At 44.9% G+C, this 17,705-nt stretch overlaps 1 protein-coding gene across 2 annotated transcripts in view; it reads left to right on the plus strand.

The window, feature by feature from the left end:
• NLGN4X (neuroligin 4 X-linked) overlaps positions 1 to 16,897 on the plus strand; it is a 300,903-nt gene extending 284,006 nt beyond the window's left edge. For both annotated transcript variants that reach the window (XM_055564577.1, XM_055564578.1), the window contains 2 exons: positions 3,660 to 4,449; positions 15,493 to 16,897. In XM_055564577.1, the coding sequence (XP_055420552.1) occupies positions 3,660 to 4,449; positions 15,493 to 16,339 (1,637 nt within the window). In that variant the 3' untranslated portion in view covers positions 16,340 to 16,897. The remainder of the gene's footprint in view (positions 1 to 3,659; positions 4,450 to 15,492) is intronic.
• The last annotated feature ends 808 nt before the right edge of the window (positions 16,898 to 17,705 follow it).

Raw genomic sequence — 17,705 nt, forward strand, 5'->3', positions numbered from 1 at the left:
TTTACAAATATGTATCTTTCTTTATAAAGACATTTCTTTGAAGATATGGCGGGAGGAATAAATTGGGAGGCTGGAGTTGACATATAAACACACTACTCTAAATAAAATGGGTAACTAATCACAACCTACTGTATAGCATTGGGAACCCTACTTAATACTCTGTAGCGACCTACGTGAGAAAAGTCTAAAAAACAGTGGACGTATGTATATGTATAACTGATTCGCTTTGCTGGATACTTGAAACGGACGCACCATTGGACATCAAACGTACTCCAATAAAATTTCTTTAATGAAAAAGAAATGTACCATATAAACGTGCTAAAAAAAGAGGGGGAAATATAATTGTGCTGTGTGACTGCATGCAGTGGTTTTTTCTTTTTTTTTTTGCTTCCTGCACTGTTGTGGACGTTTCTGCATTGATGGGTTCATTAGCAATGTGTGATTGATGATCATTTTTAAGTCTTCTGAAGTCTGAATTTCTTTTTTCTTCATATATATATTTTATTGAAGTATAGTTGACTTACAATGCACAGGGGTACAGCAAGGTGATTCAACTATACATATATACACATGGGTGTATGTATATCATTTTCTATTATAGGTTATTACAGAATATTGACTACAGTTTCGTGCTCTATATAGTAAACCTTGGTGACTTGTTGCCTGTTTTTTTTTTTTTTACTTAGAAATCTAGCATTCTATTCATACTAAGTCAAACAAATGAAGTCTGAATGTCTTGATTCTTTATTTAAAAAATGACTGTGGAGGAGTTGAATGAAAGGCTTACGTTTTATATTAACCCTTTATTCAAAAAGGAAAAAAAAATGAATACGTTAGATCCTTAGTGATAACGATTCCTATACCATTTCAGAAGATAATTATAATTTCCCATCTGTCCGTGGCTTCATCACAGTTCTCGATTTACAAAATAGTCAGGTCCAACTTCAGGAGTAATCACACACATGTCAGCCAAAACTAGCAGAGGAAGAGTGTTAATTACTTAAATCGATAGATCAGAAGTGATTACGGGAGTGCCTTGCATGGGTCATTTCCACAAAGCAGCTCTCCAGTTACAGTCCAGCACTACAGAATCAGGACTTACCAGTCAAAACATAGCCAGACTGCTGACCTTGGAATTCCCCTTCTTGTGGGAGCACTTAATGAAATCAAGGTAGAGAAGGGAAAAGCGTATTCTCATGCAAATGTCCACCACAGCATTCTCATGGCAAAGAATGAAACAAAAACTACAAGACTGAAAAGATAAGAACGTTATAAGGAATATGTGCATTTCCTCAAAGGAGTCATAATTTGCTCCGAGAATTGTGGTTAAAATATGCATGAGACTGGCCCACCCAGTGTGAAGGGGTCATTCAGCAATCCATCACCTTGACCGGGTACCACTTGACCCTGTTGTGGACAAGGATGCCATTCCGGGCACTTCTCAGACCCTGATGGAGCAGGGAGAGTTTCTTAATTATGACATCCAATATACTATGCAGGTATCAGGCACAATTGGAAAAGACTCTGTTTGCTGGCAAAAACTGAAGGCAAAAGCCAAACCGGGTGGGTGGCAGAGAATCAAATGGTTGGATGGCATCACCGACTCAATGAACCTGAATTTGAGCAAACTACAGGAGAGAGTGAAGAACAGGGAAGCCTGGCGTGCTGCAGTCCATGGGGTGGCAAAGAGTTGGACCCAACTTAGCGACTGAACAACAGCAAAAACTAACCATGTTCAGACCAGTGGGGTGAAAAACACCAAGAAGGGATGATACTAAAAATATTAAAGTAACTCCCATTTTATAGTATGAATTATAGGTGACATTTTCTTCAGTTTTTTTTTTTGAGTTTTATCACAGGTTATATTAATATCGCTTCCTTGACAAACCAATGTATATATGTACACTGCTATCTCAGTCATGGCCAACAGTTGTGAGAGAGAGAGAGGAAAAGAAAATACATTCCTTCTAGCAGCATTTTTCCTAATTCTGGTTGTCTTGATTTATGACTGCCTTTATTAGGTCAAATATGAGCCTTCTTTCCCTGAGGTACTTTAAGGCTGTGGTCTCCCAACCTTTCTTGGCACCAGGGACCAGTTCTGTGCAAGACAGTCTTTCCAAGGACCAGAGGCTGGGGGATGGTTTCTCAATGAATCCAGAGCATTCATTACATTTGCAGTGTATTTTATTCCTATTTTTATTGCATCAGATCCACCTCAGATCATCAGGCATTAGATCCCGGAGGTCGAGGACCCCTGTATTAAGACGATATTTATCTTGAGAAGCACACACACACATCAATAGTCCCCCGTTTCCAGCGGAATGATAAACGTTGGGAAATCGGCCACCAAATGGGCTTGATGGTGTGTTGGCCAAAGCCAGATTTGTTTCACATTTCAATCCTGTGTGGGCAGCCTGCCAATCTTTAGAATCGCATTTTCCCGATGGCAGTGATATTTCTTTCATCCTTGGTTGCACGTGGGACCTTAAACATGGAGAGGACGTGAGCTGGTGGACTCCAGGCTGAATGCTTTATTCCCCCAGCAACTCGTGAGGTGCTGGGACTAGATCCTGCGGGGGTTCAGGGCAAAGACAGAAAGAGATAAGGAACAGAATACTGTGATCTTATAGCCCTTCATCTCTTGTACTGAAGTAGTACAATGGCACCCCCCTCCAGTACTCTTGCCTGGAAAATCCCATGGACAGAGGAGCCTGGAAGGCTGCAGTCCATGGGGTCGCTGAGGTTTGAACACGACTGAGTGACTAACACTTTCACTTAAAAGCGGTCCTCATTTAAAAAAAAAAAAAAAACATTTTCTTTTAAATACTTGTTTATCTCTGGACACTCACATACTAGACTGATCGGATCGTAAATTTTAGGCTACACAGAATTTTACTTGTAAAACAGCCCCAAAGTTTTTAAACCGTTTCTCATCAAGTGACATATTTAAAACGTAGCAGGATAAGTTGTACCAAAGTCTGGGTTTTGAATGGATGCCATTTTGAGATTAGTCACTTTTTTCTTTTGGAAAAGGAAGTATGTTATAGTGGGGGCATTTGAGTGAAGGTTTCTTTAGGAATAGCTAATTAATGGATTTATTTTAATTGCAATTTTTTTAGCACCTTCAGTGTATGGAGCGTGGAAATTAAAATTCATTCCAGAATGTTATGCTCTGAACCTGATTTGATGGAATCCCCCCAACCCTCCACCCAATAAAGTGGTACCCAGTTTCGCCAGTAAGGCAAAATGGGCTTTGACCTCTTATTACCACAAAGCATGTTTTAGGGGATGGAGGGGGTGTGATCACTCTGCGAAGCTTTATTTATAACATCTAAGGATAGAGCTGTATTGTACACAGTCAGGGAAGAGGAGAGGGATTGTATCTTTTATGACCACTGCAGCCAGAGTGTAAAGACAGTTTCATTTCCCTAAATTGTGATGTGTGTGCGAGAGAGCATCCTTCAAGTCCAGCGAGGGGGGGAGGGGAGGGCCCAAGAACCAAAGAGATATGAGAGAGAGATGCTGGAAGGGCTGCAATGGTCCCGCATCCAGAACCTCACGTGCCCCCGCGGGACAGTCAGAGCCGTCTTTGCTGGGTGGAAGGCTGCCCTTCTGTCTCTCGGGTTTTCATCTGCGTGTCCACCGTTTCGCCCCTGCAGGTCTCTTCCAGAAGGCCATTATCCAGAGCGGGACCGCCTTGTCCAGCTGGGCCGTCAACTACCAGCCCGCCAAGTACACTCGGATCCTGGCAGACAAGGTGGGCTGCAACATGCTGGACACCACGGACATGGTGGAGTGCCTGCGGAACAAGAACTACCGGGAGCTCATCCAGCAGAGCATCACGCCGGCCACCTACCACATCTCCTTCGGGCCTGTCATCGACGGGGACGTCATCCCCGACGACCCTCAGATCCTCATGGAGCAGGGCGAGTTCCTCAACTACGACATCATGCTCGGCGTCAACCAGGGCGAGGGGCTCAAGTTCGTGGATGGCATCGTGGACCACGAAGACGGCGTCACGCCCAACGACTTCGACTTCTCCGTGTCCAACTTCGTGGACAACCTGTACGGGTATCCGGAGGGCAAAGACACCCTGCGGGAGACCATCAAGTTCATGTACACAGACTGGGCGGACAAGGAGAACCCCGAGACGCGCCGCAAGACCCTGGTGGCCCTGTTCACGGACCACCAGTGGGTGGCCCCTGCCGTGGCCACCGCAGACCTGCACGCCCAGTACGGCTCGCCCACCTATTTCTATGCCTTCTATCACCACTGCCAAAGCGAGATGAAGCCCAGCTGGGCGGACTCAGCCCACGGCGACGAGGTCCCCTACGTCTTCGGCATCCCCATGATCGGTCCCACCGAGCTCTTCAGCTGCAACTTCTCCAAGAACGACGTGATGCTCAGCGCAGTGGTCATGACTTACTGGACCAACTTCGCCAAGACCGGGTACGTAGTTCTCCCCCACCGCCATCACGCTGTTGCCTGTCTGGTTCCTCCTTCTGCGTGCGTTTTCTGTAGCCAGCTTGACCACGGTCCACAGGCACGCACGCACCTGCCCACCCAGTCATGAGAATAGTCATTTCCACCACCCCCACCTCCAACATAGAGGGAGACCTTGGTTCTTCTTTACCCTTGAGTCCTTCTCTGTGAAGTCAGGTTTTTTTTTTTTTTTTACTGCGGTGCTCCCTGCCATGTTGAAAATTCTCCATTTGGTCCATGCTGGGGTAGGAGCTAATCATTCTGGGCTATTCTGTTGAACGTCAAGCTGGAGTTTCAAATCTCGGTTTGGACCTTGTCTGGTGGGGGCTTTAGATACACTTGGCTATTCCGCTCAGAGTTGAGTTGGAGTTTCAAAGGTAGGTACAAACCACCCTGTCTTATTCGGGATTTACATATCCTTGGTTGTTCCATTCAAAGTTGAGTTGGAGTTTTAAATCTAGTTAGAGCCTTGTCTTGTCAGAGATTTGGACATACTTGGCTATTTTATCAAACCTCGAGTTTCCAGTGTACAAAGGATCTTGAGTTGTTTGGTCAATAACAGGGTTATCAAAATACATGTACCCCAGGAAATTGTCTTTACTGCATAGCCAAAGAGTGAAATAAATCTGATAATGAATATATAGAAATACTGTTTGTGTATATTGTATAGCTATATATTATGTATGCGTTAGCACATATAACGGTTGCTACAGTGAAAGTCACTCAGTCGTGTCCAACTCTGTGACACCGTGGACTGTAACCCGCCAGGCTCCCATGTCCATGGGATTCTCCAGGCCAGAATACTGGAGTGGGTAGCCATTCCCTTCTCTTGGAGCTCTTTCCAGCCCACGGATTGAACCCAGGTCTCCCGCATTGCAGGTGGAATCTTTACTGTCTGAGCCACCACTTAACTCAAAAGTGTAGAGAAATCCTGTTTGTGTATATATAAGATATATTATATATGTGTGTATATACTCTGTGTATATACTCACGTAACATTCTCCATATGAGTTATGGGATTTATTTATATATATTTACAAATATATTTTATTTATATATAAATATCTATTCATTTTTAAATATATATATTTGGAAGTATATTTATTTCATTTACATATAAGTATACACCTTAGTTCATTACTATATATAAATTTCATATATTTGCCTAGATTTATCTGTATATCTCTCTATGTACATATATAGAAAGTTCATTGGCAAAATGCAGCAGAAAATATACAAGAGTTACATACACAGTGGGGTTCACCCACATTCCCTGGAGCAGATTCTCTGCAGACTGAGATAAAACACCTCCCAACATCTCAAGCAGCCCCCAATATCACGGAATTGTCTCATTTTCTCTCTTGTCGAGTAACTTAATTGTGGGAAATAATGAGGTGTCCTTGAGTTCTACCTGTGTGTACTTCTGTGATTAACCTTGAGCTCCTGGTTCTGAATTTAAAACGAAGATGCTAAATCTTCCTGTGGACGGTGGGGGTGGGTTAGGAGCGGAATTGGGCCCCCTACATTGCAGCCTCACACAGCCCTGGTGAGGGGATGCAGGGAGGTGCAGAGGGTTAGCAGATTTTGGGACCCCATGGACCATAACCCAGCAGGCTTCTCTGTCCATGGGATTCTCCAGGCAAGAATACTGGAGTGGGTTGCCATGCCCTCCTCCAGGGGATGATCCCCACCCAGGGATAGAACCCACATCTCCTGCATTGCAGGCAGATTCTTTACTGTCTGAATCACCTGAGAAGCCCCTCCTTCTTTTCCGTGTTTCCAAATATTCTCTGTTGGGAAGTGGTTTCTCGGTTTTAAGTTCCTAGGAAAAGACGTGAGTTTTTTCCTGAGCAGCAAACGGTTGTGTGTGAAGGTTCGCTTCAAGTGCTCCCATTTTACAAGTTTGATCTAAAGAAGACAGCGGGGAAACAGGGAAGGCCACAGCCATCGCAGGTAGAGATGCTCCTCTGTCACCGCGAGGATCTGTCTTCCACGGGGAGATAATTTGAGTCAAGTCAGCAAGTGTCAATGTTTTTACGTAGCCTCGTTTGTTAGATCCCTGGAGCTGCAGCAACACATTAGCAAATGCTTGCCTTCCAACAACATAAGTATATTGTTGCTCAGTTGTCAAGGCTTGAAGTCCACGCTGAAGGTGGGGCTGGTTGACCTCCATCCGAGACCTGTCGGGGGATGTTCCTGTGGCGATTCTTAGCTCCTGGTGGTTTGAGGGCACTCTTTGCTTCAGCCTGACTTAGAGCTACATCTCTCCAAGCTCTGGGTCTCTCACCACATGGTCCTCCCCCAACATGTCTGTCATCACATGCCCAACTTCCTCTATTTATTGAAATACGGTTGATTTACAGTGTTAATTTCTGCTGTACAACAAAGTGATTCAATTATATATATATATATATATATATATATATAATATGTACACACATGGTTTTTCATCTTCTTTTCCATTGTTTTTGCTTTTCTTGTTGTATAGTTGCTCATTCCTGTCCACTACTTTGCAACTCTATGAATCATAGCCGGCCAGGGCCCTCTGTCCCTGAGATTCTACAGGCAAGAATACTGGAGTGGGTGGCCATGCCCTCCTCATTGAGCACATGTATAGCTATTTTTTTAGTTGAGAGAAATGCTCAATATATCTTTTGTGTGCTAAGTCTCTTCAGTCGTGTCTGACACTTCTACGACCCCATGGACTGTAGCCCGCCAGGCTCCTCTGTCCATGGGATCCTCCAGGCAGGAATACTGGGGTGGGTGGCTGTTTCCTCCTCCAGGGGATCTTCCCTGCCCAGCGATCAAACCCGCATCTCCTGCATCAGCAGGCGGATTCTTTCCCCCTGAGCCAGCAGGGAAACCCTTCTTCTGGTTTATCGCAGGATACTGAGTGTGGTTGCCTAAGCTCTGCGTTATCCATCCTGTATATAATGGTTGGCATCACACTCCTACCCCGTCCTTTTCCCCGCTTCCCCTCCCCCTCAGCAACCGTGAGTCTGGCCTCTCATGTCTATGAGTCTGTTTCCAAGCTAAGTTCATTCATGTCATATTTTAGATTCCACATATAACTGATATCATGGTATTTACCCTTTTGTGACTTACTTCACTTTGTGCGATGACCTCCACGTAGGTCCATGCCCCATATTGCCACAGATGCTATTGTTTCGTTCTTTTTTTATTATGACCACCTTCTTATAAGGCCACCAATCACATGGGTTTAGGAGTCCATCCCTGCTCCAGTATGACCTCATCTTTTTTTGTTGTTTTTCAATTTCTGGCCACACCCCTTGGCTTGCAGAATCTTAGTTCTCTGACCAGGGATCGAACCTGGGCCCTCTGCTGTGGAAACACAGAGTCCTAACTAGTGGAAGTCCTGGTATAACCTCGTTTTCCCTTGACTGAGGGCACGTCTGCAATGACCCTGTTTGCAATAACATCACCCTGCAGGGACCTGGGGGTTCAGGCTTAAGCATGTCTTAATTTGATGGGGGTGCACTTCTGTGCATAACCCCTTTTAAAGGCAGGACAAATGCCCAGTTACATCAGGGAACTCAGATACATGGGCACTCTTGGCAACTTTTGCCTTCCCTTGAAGCAAAGAACATTCCGTGCACTGTGGCCATGCCCATCCATGATGGTAACAGCCTAACCCATCGTCACTCCATAATATCTAAACACAACATCGTGACTCACCTTTGTGACAGCCACGCACTTTCTATTTCTGTTATGTGTTTTGGGGGAAAAAAAAGGTTTTACATGACTTTCTTAAATGGAAAGCTAGGATCGTTCATCACCCATTTAACAGAGCCATTAACGAAAACTGAAAAATCCAAATAAAGCCATTAAACTCTCATTAGCTGTTCTCGCCTGCCAAAGGCTCTGAGATGAATTCTCTCTCACTGTTATAAAAAAGAAAAAGAAAAAGGTAAAGGGAATTAATTAATGCCATCAGATGGTAGAGAAATACTTACACCAAATGGGTACTTTAACCAGAACCTGTGGGCGACTAAACTAGGATTGCAAATGTTGAGTGTTTGAAATGTTGAGTGTGTTTTTTTTCTTTTTTTTTTTTTTTTTGGTTTGTTTATTCATTTAGGGAAATTGAATTACTTCTACGTATTGAAAGTGTTTATCTGAGGGAATTTGTTTAGTCTTCTAGATCTATTTTAACTGTAATCAGGATATCAGGGTACCGCGTTGAGTGGTTTTTGATGTTGTAATTCCATTTTCTAAAATCACCGGGGCAGATGCCTGTGGTCCACGCCCCTCATCTGAGGAACATAGCCTTGGAGATACAAAGTTAACTTGGGCTTGATCGCTGCTCCAGGTCACTCTTGTGGGCATTAGTGGGGTGTGTTTAGGATGCTTTGGGATTTCATAAAGTCACTGGTGTAGAAGACTAAGAAATAAGGATGCAGCTTGGAGGAATAGCCCCATCTTCTGACCGGAGTCCAAAACTTCAGGTAGAAATGTCATTGCGGTAGCAAGATGAGACTGGCTGATGGACGGCCTTGGAAGTTAGTCTATAGAATCTGGACTTTATCCAACCAGGAGCTATTTTCGCTCCCGGGGTCCACGTGGAGCGTGGCTGAGATCATCCTTGGAGACGTTAATGCAGTGAGTTTTCACAACTTGTTTGAAAGGCCGTTGGAGTTACTTGAGTCATCTTCCAAAGAAGTTACTCAGACCTTCCTCTGACTTGCAGCGCAAACGTGCAATTTCAGATGTAAGTCAGGGGAGGACCACTATTCAGTGGTGTCTGGTTAACCAGAAAACGGGAGACTGAGCTGATGGCAGAGACAGTGACTGAGGTGTTTGTGTGGTCATGAAGCCGACCACACGGCTTCACGGGTGTTCGCTAGTTAATTCTTTTCACTTGGGGGCTGAAAAGTGGTCCTGCTATGGAGAATGTGGCACCATTGTGCCAATAAGGGAGAGGCATGGGGTAAACTATCTCTGATCATGAGGGGTCTCACACCTTATCTGATGTCAGTCAGGGAGCAGCCATGGATGAACCATCTCTGATGCCATGAGACGGTCTCACACCTTATCTGATGTCACTCAGGAAGCAGTTATGGGATAAACCATCTGTGATGTAATGGGATAAACCATCTCTGATGTCCTGAGGGGTCTCACACCGTATCTGATGTCCCTCAGGGAGCAGCCATGGGATATACCATCTCTGATGTCATGAGGGGTCTCACACCTTATCTGATGTCACCCAGGAAGCAGCCATGGATGAACCATCTCTGATGTCCTGAGGGGGTCTCACACCTTATCTGATGTCACCCAGGAAGCAGCCATGGATGAACTATCTCTGATGTCCTGAGGGGGTCTCACACCTTATCTGATGTCACTCAGGAAGCAGTTATGGGATAAACCATCTGTGATGTAATGGGATAAACCGTCTCTGATGTCCTGAGGGGTCTCACACCTTATCTGATGTCCCTCAGGGAGCAGCCATGGGATAAACCATCTCTGATGTCATGAGGGGTCTCACAGCTTATCTGATGTCCCTCGGGGAGCAGCCATGGGATAAACCATCTCTGATGTCATGAGGGGTCTCATACCTTATCTGATGTCCCTCAGGGAGCGGCCATGGATGAAGCATCTCTGATGTCATGAGGGGTCTCACACCTTATCTGATGTCAGTCAGGGAGCAGCCATGGGATAAGCCATCTCTGGTGTCATGAAGGGTCTCACACCTTATCTGATGTCCCTCAGGGAGCAGCCATGGATGAACCATCTCTGATGTTCTGAGGGGTCTCACACCTTATCTGATGTCAGTCAGGGAGTGGCCATGGGATAAACTATCTCTGATGTCATGAGGGGTCTCACACCTTATCTGATGTCACCCAGGAAGCAGCCATGGATGAACCATCTCTGATGTCCTGAGGGGGTCTCACACCTTATCTGATGTCACCCAGGAAGCAGCCATGGATGAACTATCTCTGATGTCCTGAGGGGGTCTCACACCTTATCTGATGTCACTCAGGAAGCAGTTATGAGATAAACCATTTCTGATGTCCTGAGAGGTCTCACACCTTATCTGATGTCCCTCAGGGAGCAGCCATGGATGAACCGTCTCTGATGCCATCACACCTTATTTGGAGGCAGTGACTCTCCAAACATGATTGAATACACTTGACTATACCATCCACTGCTCCCGTGGGTGCAGAGACAGCGTGTGGTTCTAAGATATCATGTCATGTTATCTGTCTCAACATGTGACTGAGAAGAAAGGATTGTGCTGAATTGAAGCACGCTTGGATGTGATCACTGGGTGGAACTTTGGATCTGCTGAACCTTGTTACCAGCATCCCGTGTTCCTGGTTGTTCATCCCTCCTCCGAGATGAAGTGAACGCTTTGGCTGCTTTGCATTTGACCACAGCTGACAGCTCTTGCCTTACTTGTAGGCGTGAACCTACACATTTCTGATACGGCACAGGCTCTTTGTTAAGCACAGAAAAACCATGTGGGGATGGTGAGTTAGCAGGCACTGAAGGCAGGGTAGGAGGGAAGGAAGAAGGAAGCAAGGAAGGAAGGAGGGAGAGAGAAGAGGGAAGGATGGAAGGAGGATGGAAGAGGATGCTCTTGTTGCTAGGAGACCGTTTCAATCATCCAGGTGAGAAGACTCTACTGAAACGGTGCTGGGGGAGAAAAAAAAACAAAACAAAACAGTGAAACCAGAACCGTTAAGTATTAAGCTAGAGCTTAATTTAAGTATTAAGCTCCTTGGAGAGCTCCATGATACATCAGAAGTACTGTCAAGGAAAGGTTAAAGGTAATCCCAAGGTTTACGAATATCACACAGATTGCAACTCTTTGTCACAGATTCCCACCTCTTTAGGCAGGATGGTGTTGGTCCTGACCGGTCACTAGAAATCCAGTGTTTGTCCATCAAGGACCAATGCAATTTGGCTTCTGCGTGTTGGATAAGAAGGGCAGAATGAGAGTCCCAACAGAAGTCACGGCCGTGAATGGTACTTTTCAAGTATTCTACTTTGAAGACTCAGAGCCTCCTGGAATTTAGAGTTGGGAAGGCACTTGGCCAACAAGCCAATGTATATGATGTAGGAAAGGCAAGCATATATTGTATGTATGGCTGAGTATACTGGTGTAGGTCGAGTGGGTAGAATGACATGCTTTGCATTGGCTTTCAGATGCCATCTCTACCCTTGACTTTGCTTATATCCTGTGGTCAGTTTCTGCCTCCAGTTTTTGCAGAGCTTGAGAAACGGAGAAGATGGCTTTGAAACTGTTGCGGCCCAAGTCCGGTGTTAAAAGTGACCTTTGTTGTCCCAAAGCATTTTAAGCTCAGTGAGTGAACATCACTCCCTGCGGTGTGGGATGGACCAAACACATGATTCTTGCTGTAGGGGGTAATTTTCTTCTCAGACGTCTAAGGAAAAATAGTCAAGCACGACCTTGTTTTAGGGGTGAGGCAGACCTCATACCAACCTCCAGAGGAGCCTGTCAGAGGGATCATTGGTGTCTGTAAAGAAATCGTGTTACCCGTCTCTCCCAAGTAAAATGAGCCGCAAGACCCCCAACACGCATTTAACCGCCAGCTGCCAAGGTGATGCTGCAAGTGAAATATGACGGGTGAAAATGGACCTTTAGAGAGAAGATGTATTTGTTTCATTCTCTCCTTCATCGTGTTAATCTTTAGTTTTGCCTGTGGGAATTAAACAACACGGTGTGCTGAAGAAAAGTCTAGAAAACAAGGCCCTGGTACCCCACATAGAGATTTTGCTTTCTTCAGAGTGTTTGACACGGGAAAGCGATGAGCTTCCTTCCATAAGCGCCCCACGTTTATCTCTGTTTAAGGCTTCTGACATTGCATCGCCAAGAACTTTCACAGATTGTTTTGGGGCTAAAGCGTACTTACCTGGATTTTCAAAATCCTTTATTCTCTGAGAACAAAATAAACATGTTTTCTTTACCTTTCAAATGTACACCAAATGCCAAAAAAAAAAAAAAAAAAGCCAAATATCTAACATGAACACTCTTTCCTAGATGCCAGCTCTTTAATAAAAGGTCAGTAGAACCAGAAGGCCTGATTCTGTGAAATCAGATCCATTCAAAAAGAGTAGGAATCCTCGCTCCCTTTCATTGCTTTTAGAACAATAAAAATCAATTCTTACTCTCAGCCTCTGAGTTTTATTTTATAAAAATGTTTCCATGGCAAGTCCAATTAAATAGGAATTTTCCAACACTTTATTTCACAAGACTCATGTAAGAGAATGCTAGATGCTATATTGCATCCAACATTTTTTCTAAAACGTGTAAAAATAAAAGCACAAAGGCAGATTATTTTAGAATACATCAACAGTTATACATGAACACATGGATAAGAAGGCTTATGGTATATTTTTTATATATTTTCATGTCACTAACAGCACAGCAGTTGCCATTTATTCATCTTGCATGCCACATATGTAATCATATGTGTAGGTCATATATGTATCTATCCATCTATCCGTGTGCATATATAGTATGCAGGAAGTCTTATAATATGCAGTATGCGAAAAGGGAAAGTGTTAGTCACTCAGTCGTACCCAGCTCTTTGCAACCCCATGGAATATAGCCCTCCAGGCTTCTCTGTCCATGGGATTCTCCAGCCAAGAATACTGGAGTGGGTTGCCATTCCCTTCTCCAGGGGATCTTCCCGACCCAGAGATGGAACCCAAGTCTCCTCTGTCTCCTGCACTGCAGGTGGGTTCTTTACAGTCTGAGCCATCAGGGAAGCCCGGCATACAGTACAATTTAATGCAATATATGCTGTATATACTATCTGGAGAAGGCAATGGCACCCCACTCCAGTACTCTTGCCTGGAAAATCCCATGGACGGAGGAGCCTGGTGAGCTGCAGCCCATGGGGTTGCAAAGGGTTGGACACGGCTGAGCGACTAAGCACATAAGATTTACACTGTTGATATATACTGTTCATTATTTATAGTCTTCTCTCCTTGCCAGTTTGTAGGTATTCTGATGTATTAATGCACTCTTTCTATACACCAGGAATATTACGGCTTCCTCACGTAATTCCAATCCCAATATTCGTATCCACTTTATAGATCAGGCTAAGAGAGGTTTAAGAATTTGCTCGACATCTCGCAACTTGTGAAGCGGGAGAAAGGCACAGCTTAATGTATGTTCATGATGTTCACAGCCTTGGACTGAAGACTAAAGCCCTTCCTATGGCAATGCGTGCATCTGTGGGTCAAGGTTATCACTTGAAGCCTGCGCGCCACCTGGGAATGTCTGCAGACGTTGGGTCTTCCAGTGGAACCTTCTGGTGTCCCAGCCTTCTGGCACATAAGCCAAGAGGCGGTGGCTTTATACGTGTGTTGCCAAGAAGGCGTTGCCTGGAAGGTAGAGGTTAGGGCACCCACGGCAGGAGACCAGGGCAAGCTAGGTCTGCATGCCATTTCTGAGAGTTCACTGCTCTCCACGAGGTGACTTTTATCATGCACAATCTCAGGTGTTCCAAACCAGCAAACGTGAAAAGACAAACTCTGTCTTACAGGTCACTTTACCAAACCTAAAAAAAAAATTGGAAGAAATTAGAGTGTATCTTTGAGAGGATTCTCTTAAAAAAAAGCTGGGTGGCAACCATATTTCAAGTACCATGTTCTGTGGAGAATCTTTGAGTATTGATGATTGTCCTTCCGCCTGTGGCCTTTCATGTACATCACAGGGGATGTGAGGTTCATAGTTGCCGAAAGTGAAAGTGAAGTCGCTCAGTCGTGTCCGACTCTTTGCGACCCCGTGGACTGTAGCCTACCAGGCTCCTCTGTCCATGGGATTTTCCAGGCAAGAGTACTGGAGTGGATTGCCATTTCCTTCTCCAGGGGATCTTCCCGACCCAGGGATCGAACCCAGGTCTCCCGCATTGTAGACAGACACTTTACCGTCTGAACCACCAGGGAAGTCTGGACACTTGAAATCTGTAAAAACCCTCAATTTACTGCACCATGTGGTATTTCTCCTAAAATCCTTGACTTCAGCGTGTCTAAAAGCACTGTCTTGCCAAATGTACGACATAAACGGAATGTTATTTGATCTTCACGTGACTCAGTCTTCAAAAGCTTTTCAAGTTATGTACATATTTCTAATAGAGCTCAAACAGTGGATGCATATTTCTATTTATTAGCATTTTGTAATGACAGAAGCCAGAATCTTTTTTTGCATTTTTAACTTTTAATATTTTAATTTAAACATTTAAACATTAAAAATTAATTTAAACATTTAATATTTTAATTGTTATAACTGCAATATATATCCATCTAGCTAAGAAGCAGTTCTTGAGGAAGAAAGAGAATGTACACATTTTGGACAATAATCTCTAAAACAGGATTTCTCAAGTTTAATACTGTTGACGTCTGGGATGAAAAATTTCTTTGCTGTGAGGGGGAGCTGTCCTGTGCCCTGGAGAATATTTGACAGTCATCATGGTATCTACCTTCATTCATGGCACCATCCTTCATGTATAACAATGCAAAACATCTCCAGGTATTGCCAGATGCCCACCCCCGCCCCCGCCTTGTAGGGGCTGGTCACTCTCTGGTTGAGGTTAGTGAGTCCAAAAGTAGTTCAGCCTGAAATGCTGAAAATTTTCCAACCAAAGTAGTTTAAATTTGAAATGCTGAAACATATCCGAGACACATTTGTTTTCCTCCTGAAAAATCTCCAAGTTTGGAAGACAACTGGATGCATTAAAAATATAGAAATGTTATAGAATTGATATCGTATTTTCATTGGGAATTATTTTAAAGGTTAAGGTAAGAGGGGATTCTTTTATAGACAAGGCAGAATGGTAGGCACACGTGGATTAAACCACAGGGTACTCATTGCCACTTCGGTACTTCGCGCGTATCAATAAACATGTGAGATGATCTGACTGTCATTTCGTTTTGCTTGATTAAAAGTGACTTGTGACATGCAGAAGAGTGTGACCTTTTTTTTTTCCTCTCTTTTCTCTCTCTCCCTTCTGTCCTCAGTGACCCCAATCAGCCTGTTCCACAGGACACCAAGTTCATTCACACAAAACCCAACCGTTTCGAGGAGGTGGCCTGGTCCAAATATAACCCCAAAGACCAGCTGTATCTGCACATCGGCTTGAAGCCCCGCGTGAGGGATCACTATCGAGCCACGAAAGTCGCCTTCTGGCTGGAACTGGTCCCACACCTGCACAACTTGAACGAGATATTCCAGTACGTGTCCACCACCACCAAGGTGCCCCCTCCGGACATGACGTCCTTCCCCTACGGGACCCGGCGGTCGCCCTCCAAGATCTGGCCCACGACCAAACGCCCGGCCATCACCCCAGCCAACAGCAACCCCAAGCACTCCAAGGACCCTCACAAGACGGGGCCCGAGGACACCACGGTCCTCATTGAGACCAAACGGGATTACTCCACCGAGCTGAGCGTCACCATCGCCGTGGGGGCATCCTTGCTGTTCCTGAACATCCTGGCCTTCGCCGCCCTCTACTACAAGAAGGACAAGAGGCGCCACGAGACCCACCGGCGCCCCAGCCCGCAGAGGAACGCTGCCAACGACATCGCGCACATCCAGAACGAGGAGATCATGTCCCTGCAGATGAAGCAGCTGGACCATGAGTGTGAGTCGTTGCAGGCTCACGACACGCTGAGGCTCACCTGCCCGCCGGACTACACGCTCACGCTCCGCAGGTCTCCCGACGACATCCCGCTCATGACCCCCAACACCATCACCATGATCCCCAACACACTCACAGGCATGCAGCCGCTTCACACGTTCAACACCTTCAGCGGAGGCCAGAACAGCACAAACATACCACACGGACACTCCACCACCAGAGTATAGCTCTGCAGTCCCCTCCTTCCCCTCCCCGCCCTCTTGCCACCCCGCCCCCTGCAACTGGAAGACGGACAAAGAAGCACCATCTCCAAACAAGGAATGTGTTTCATCCCACTGGCTTAAGACACACACACACACACACACACACACACACACACACACACAAACCCCAAAAGGGCAACCATTGTGTCTTTACAGACCTCCCATGCTGGCATTTCCCAGTACCACGAGATCAACTTTCAACCCGACGAAATGTGAAACGGTATCCATTCGCTGTCGCAGTTCTGCTTTTAAGACCCACCACCATCCAAGCCGACTTTAGCGCGACAAGGACGTCGACGTATCAAGGACCTGGGCGTTTCCAACCGTGACCGTAGAAGCTGACACCCTTCTGGAACTCAGCCAGGGACACTAATTCTTTTTTTTTTTAAATCACAGTTGAAAAAAAAATAATAATAAAGTTCTTTATGTGCCACACGACAGATGGCTCTCCTTAAGTGAAAAACAAACAAAAACAAACAAAAAGAGTCTGTGGGCTTTTACCCAGCATACGGAGCAGTAATCCAGAAAAGAAGGAAAAGTAGAATTTTATTATTAAAATAAACGAACAGACTATGCAGTTACATACATAGAATTCTGTGCAAAGAGATGTTTTGCCAGCCTGAACTATATTTAAGAAACTTTGTAAAAAAAAAAAAAAAAGAAAGAAAGAAAATGTATATAGCTGTGAGTTTAAACAAACACAGAGAGAAAAAACAAAAAAAAACAAGCAAAAAAAAAAAAAAACGCTTTTATTGGTGTTTTCAGTTTGAAAGAGCTTTTAGCAAGGTTGTGCTTTCTTCATTGTGGTCTGTATGTATATAAATCGGTATATACATTATTCATATCACCTCTGTTCCCTCCAGACACGGGGTTTTCTAACGCGTTTCATTTGTAAGAGGATATGGTTGTCACATGGTGGACTCTGACCGTCCCTGTGACCGGGCTCTCTCCCCATTTTTTTGTTTTTGTTTTTGTTTTTGGGCTGGAAAGTGCATGCAACGGCATTCTTAGAAGACTGTTGTTTTTTTTTTAGGCAAACTTATTTTTGTGTTGTTAAAGACTTCATGAAGTTGTAACCGCCCCCCCACCCCCCGCAAGAAGCATCCCCAGCGTGGAGTCTATTTAAAAGCTTGTTGACTTAGATACACACACATGCAGAGAAATCGCAGGGCCTGGGAGGGGAGGGTGTGGGGAGCAGAATACAAGTCTCGTTCTGTAGCTGTGGCTCTTTGAATCTGTTAAGGAAGAGTCGCTTCCCACACCCAGGGTCCTGCCAAAAGGGAGAAAGAAAGCTTGTGTTTGGTGGGCCGGCGGTCTGCTGAGTCAATAC

The sequence above is a fragment of the Bubalus kerabau genome, chromosome X (assembly GCF_029407905.1).
Source record: "Bubalus kerabau isolate K-KA32 ecotype Philippines breed swamp buffalo chromosome X, PCC_UOA_SB_1v2, whole genome shotgun sequence".
Lineage (NCBI taxonomy): Eukaryota > Metazoa > Chordata > Mammalia > Artiodactyla > Bovidae > Bubalus > Bubalus kerabau.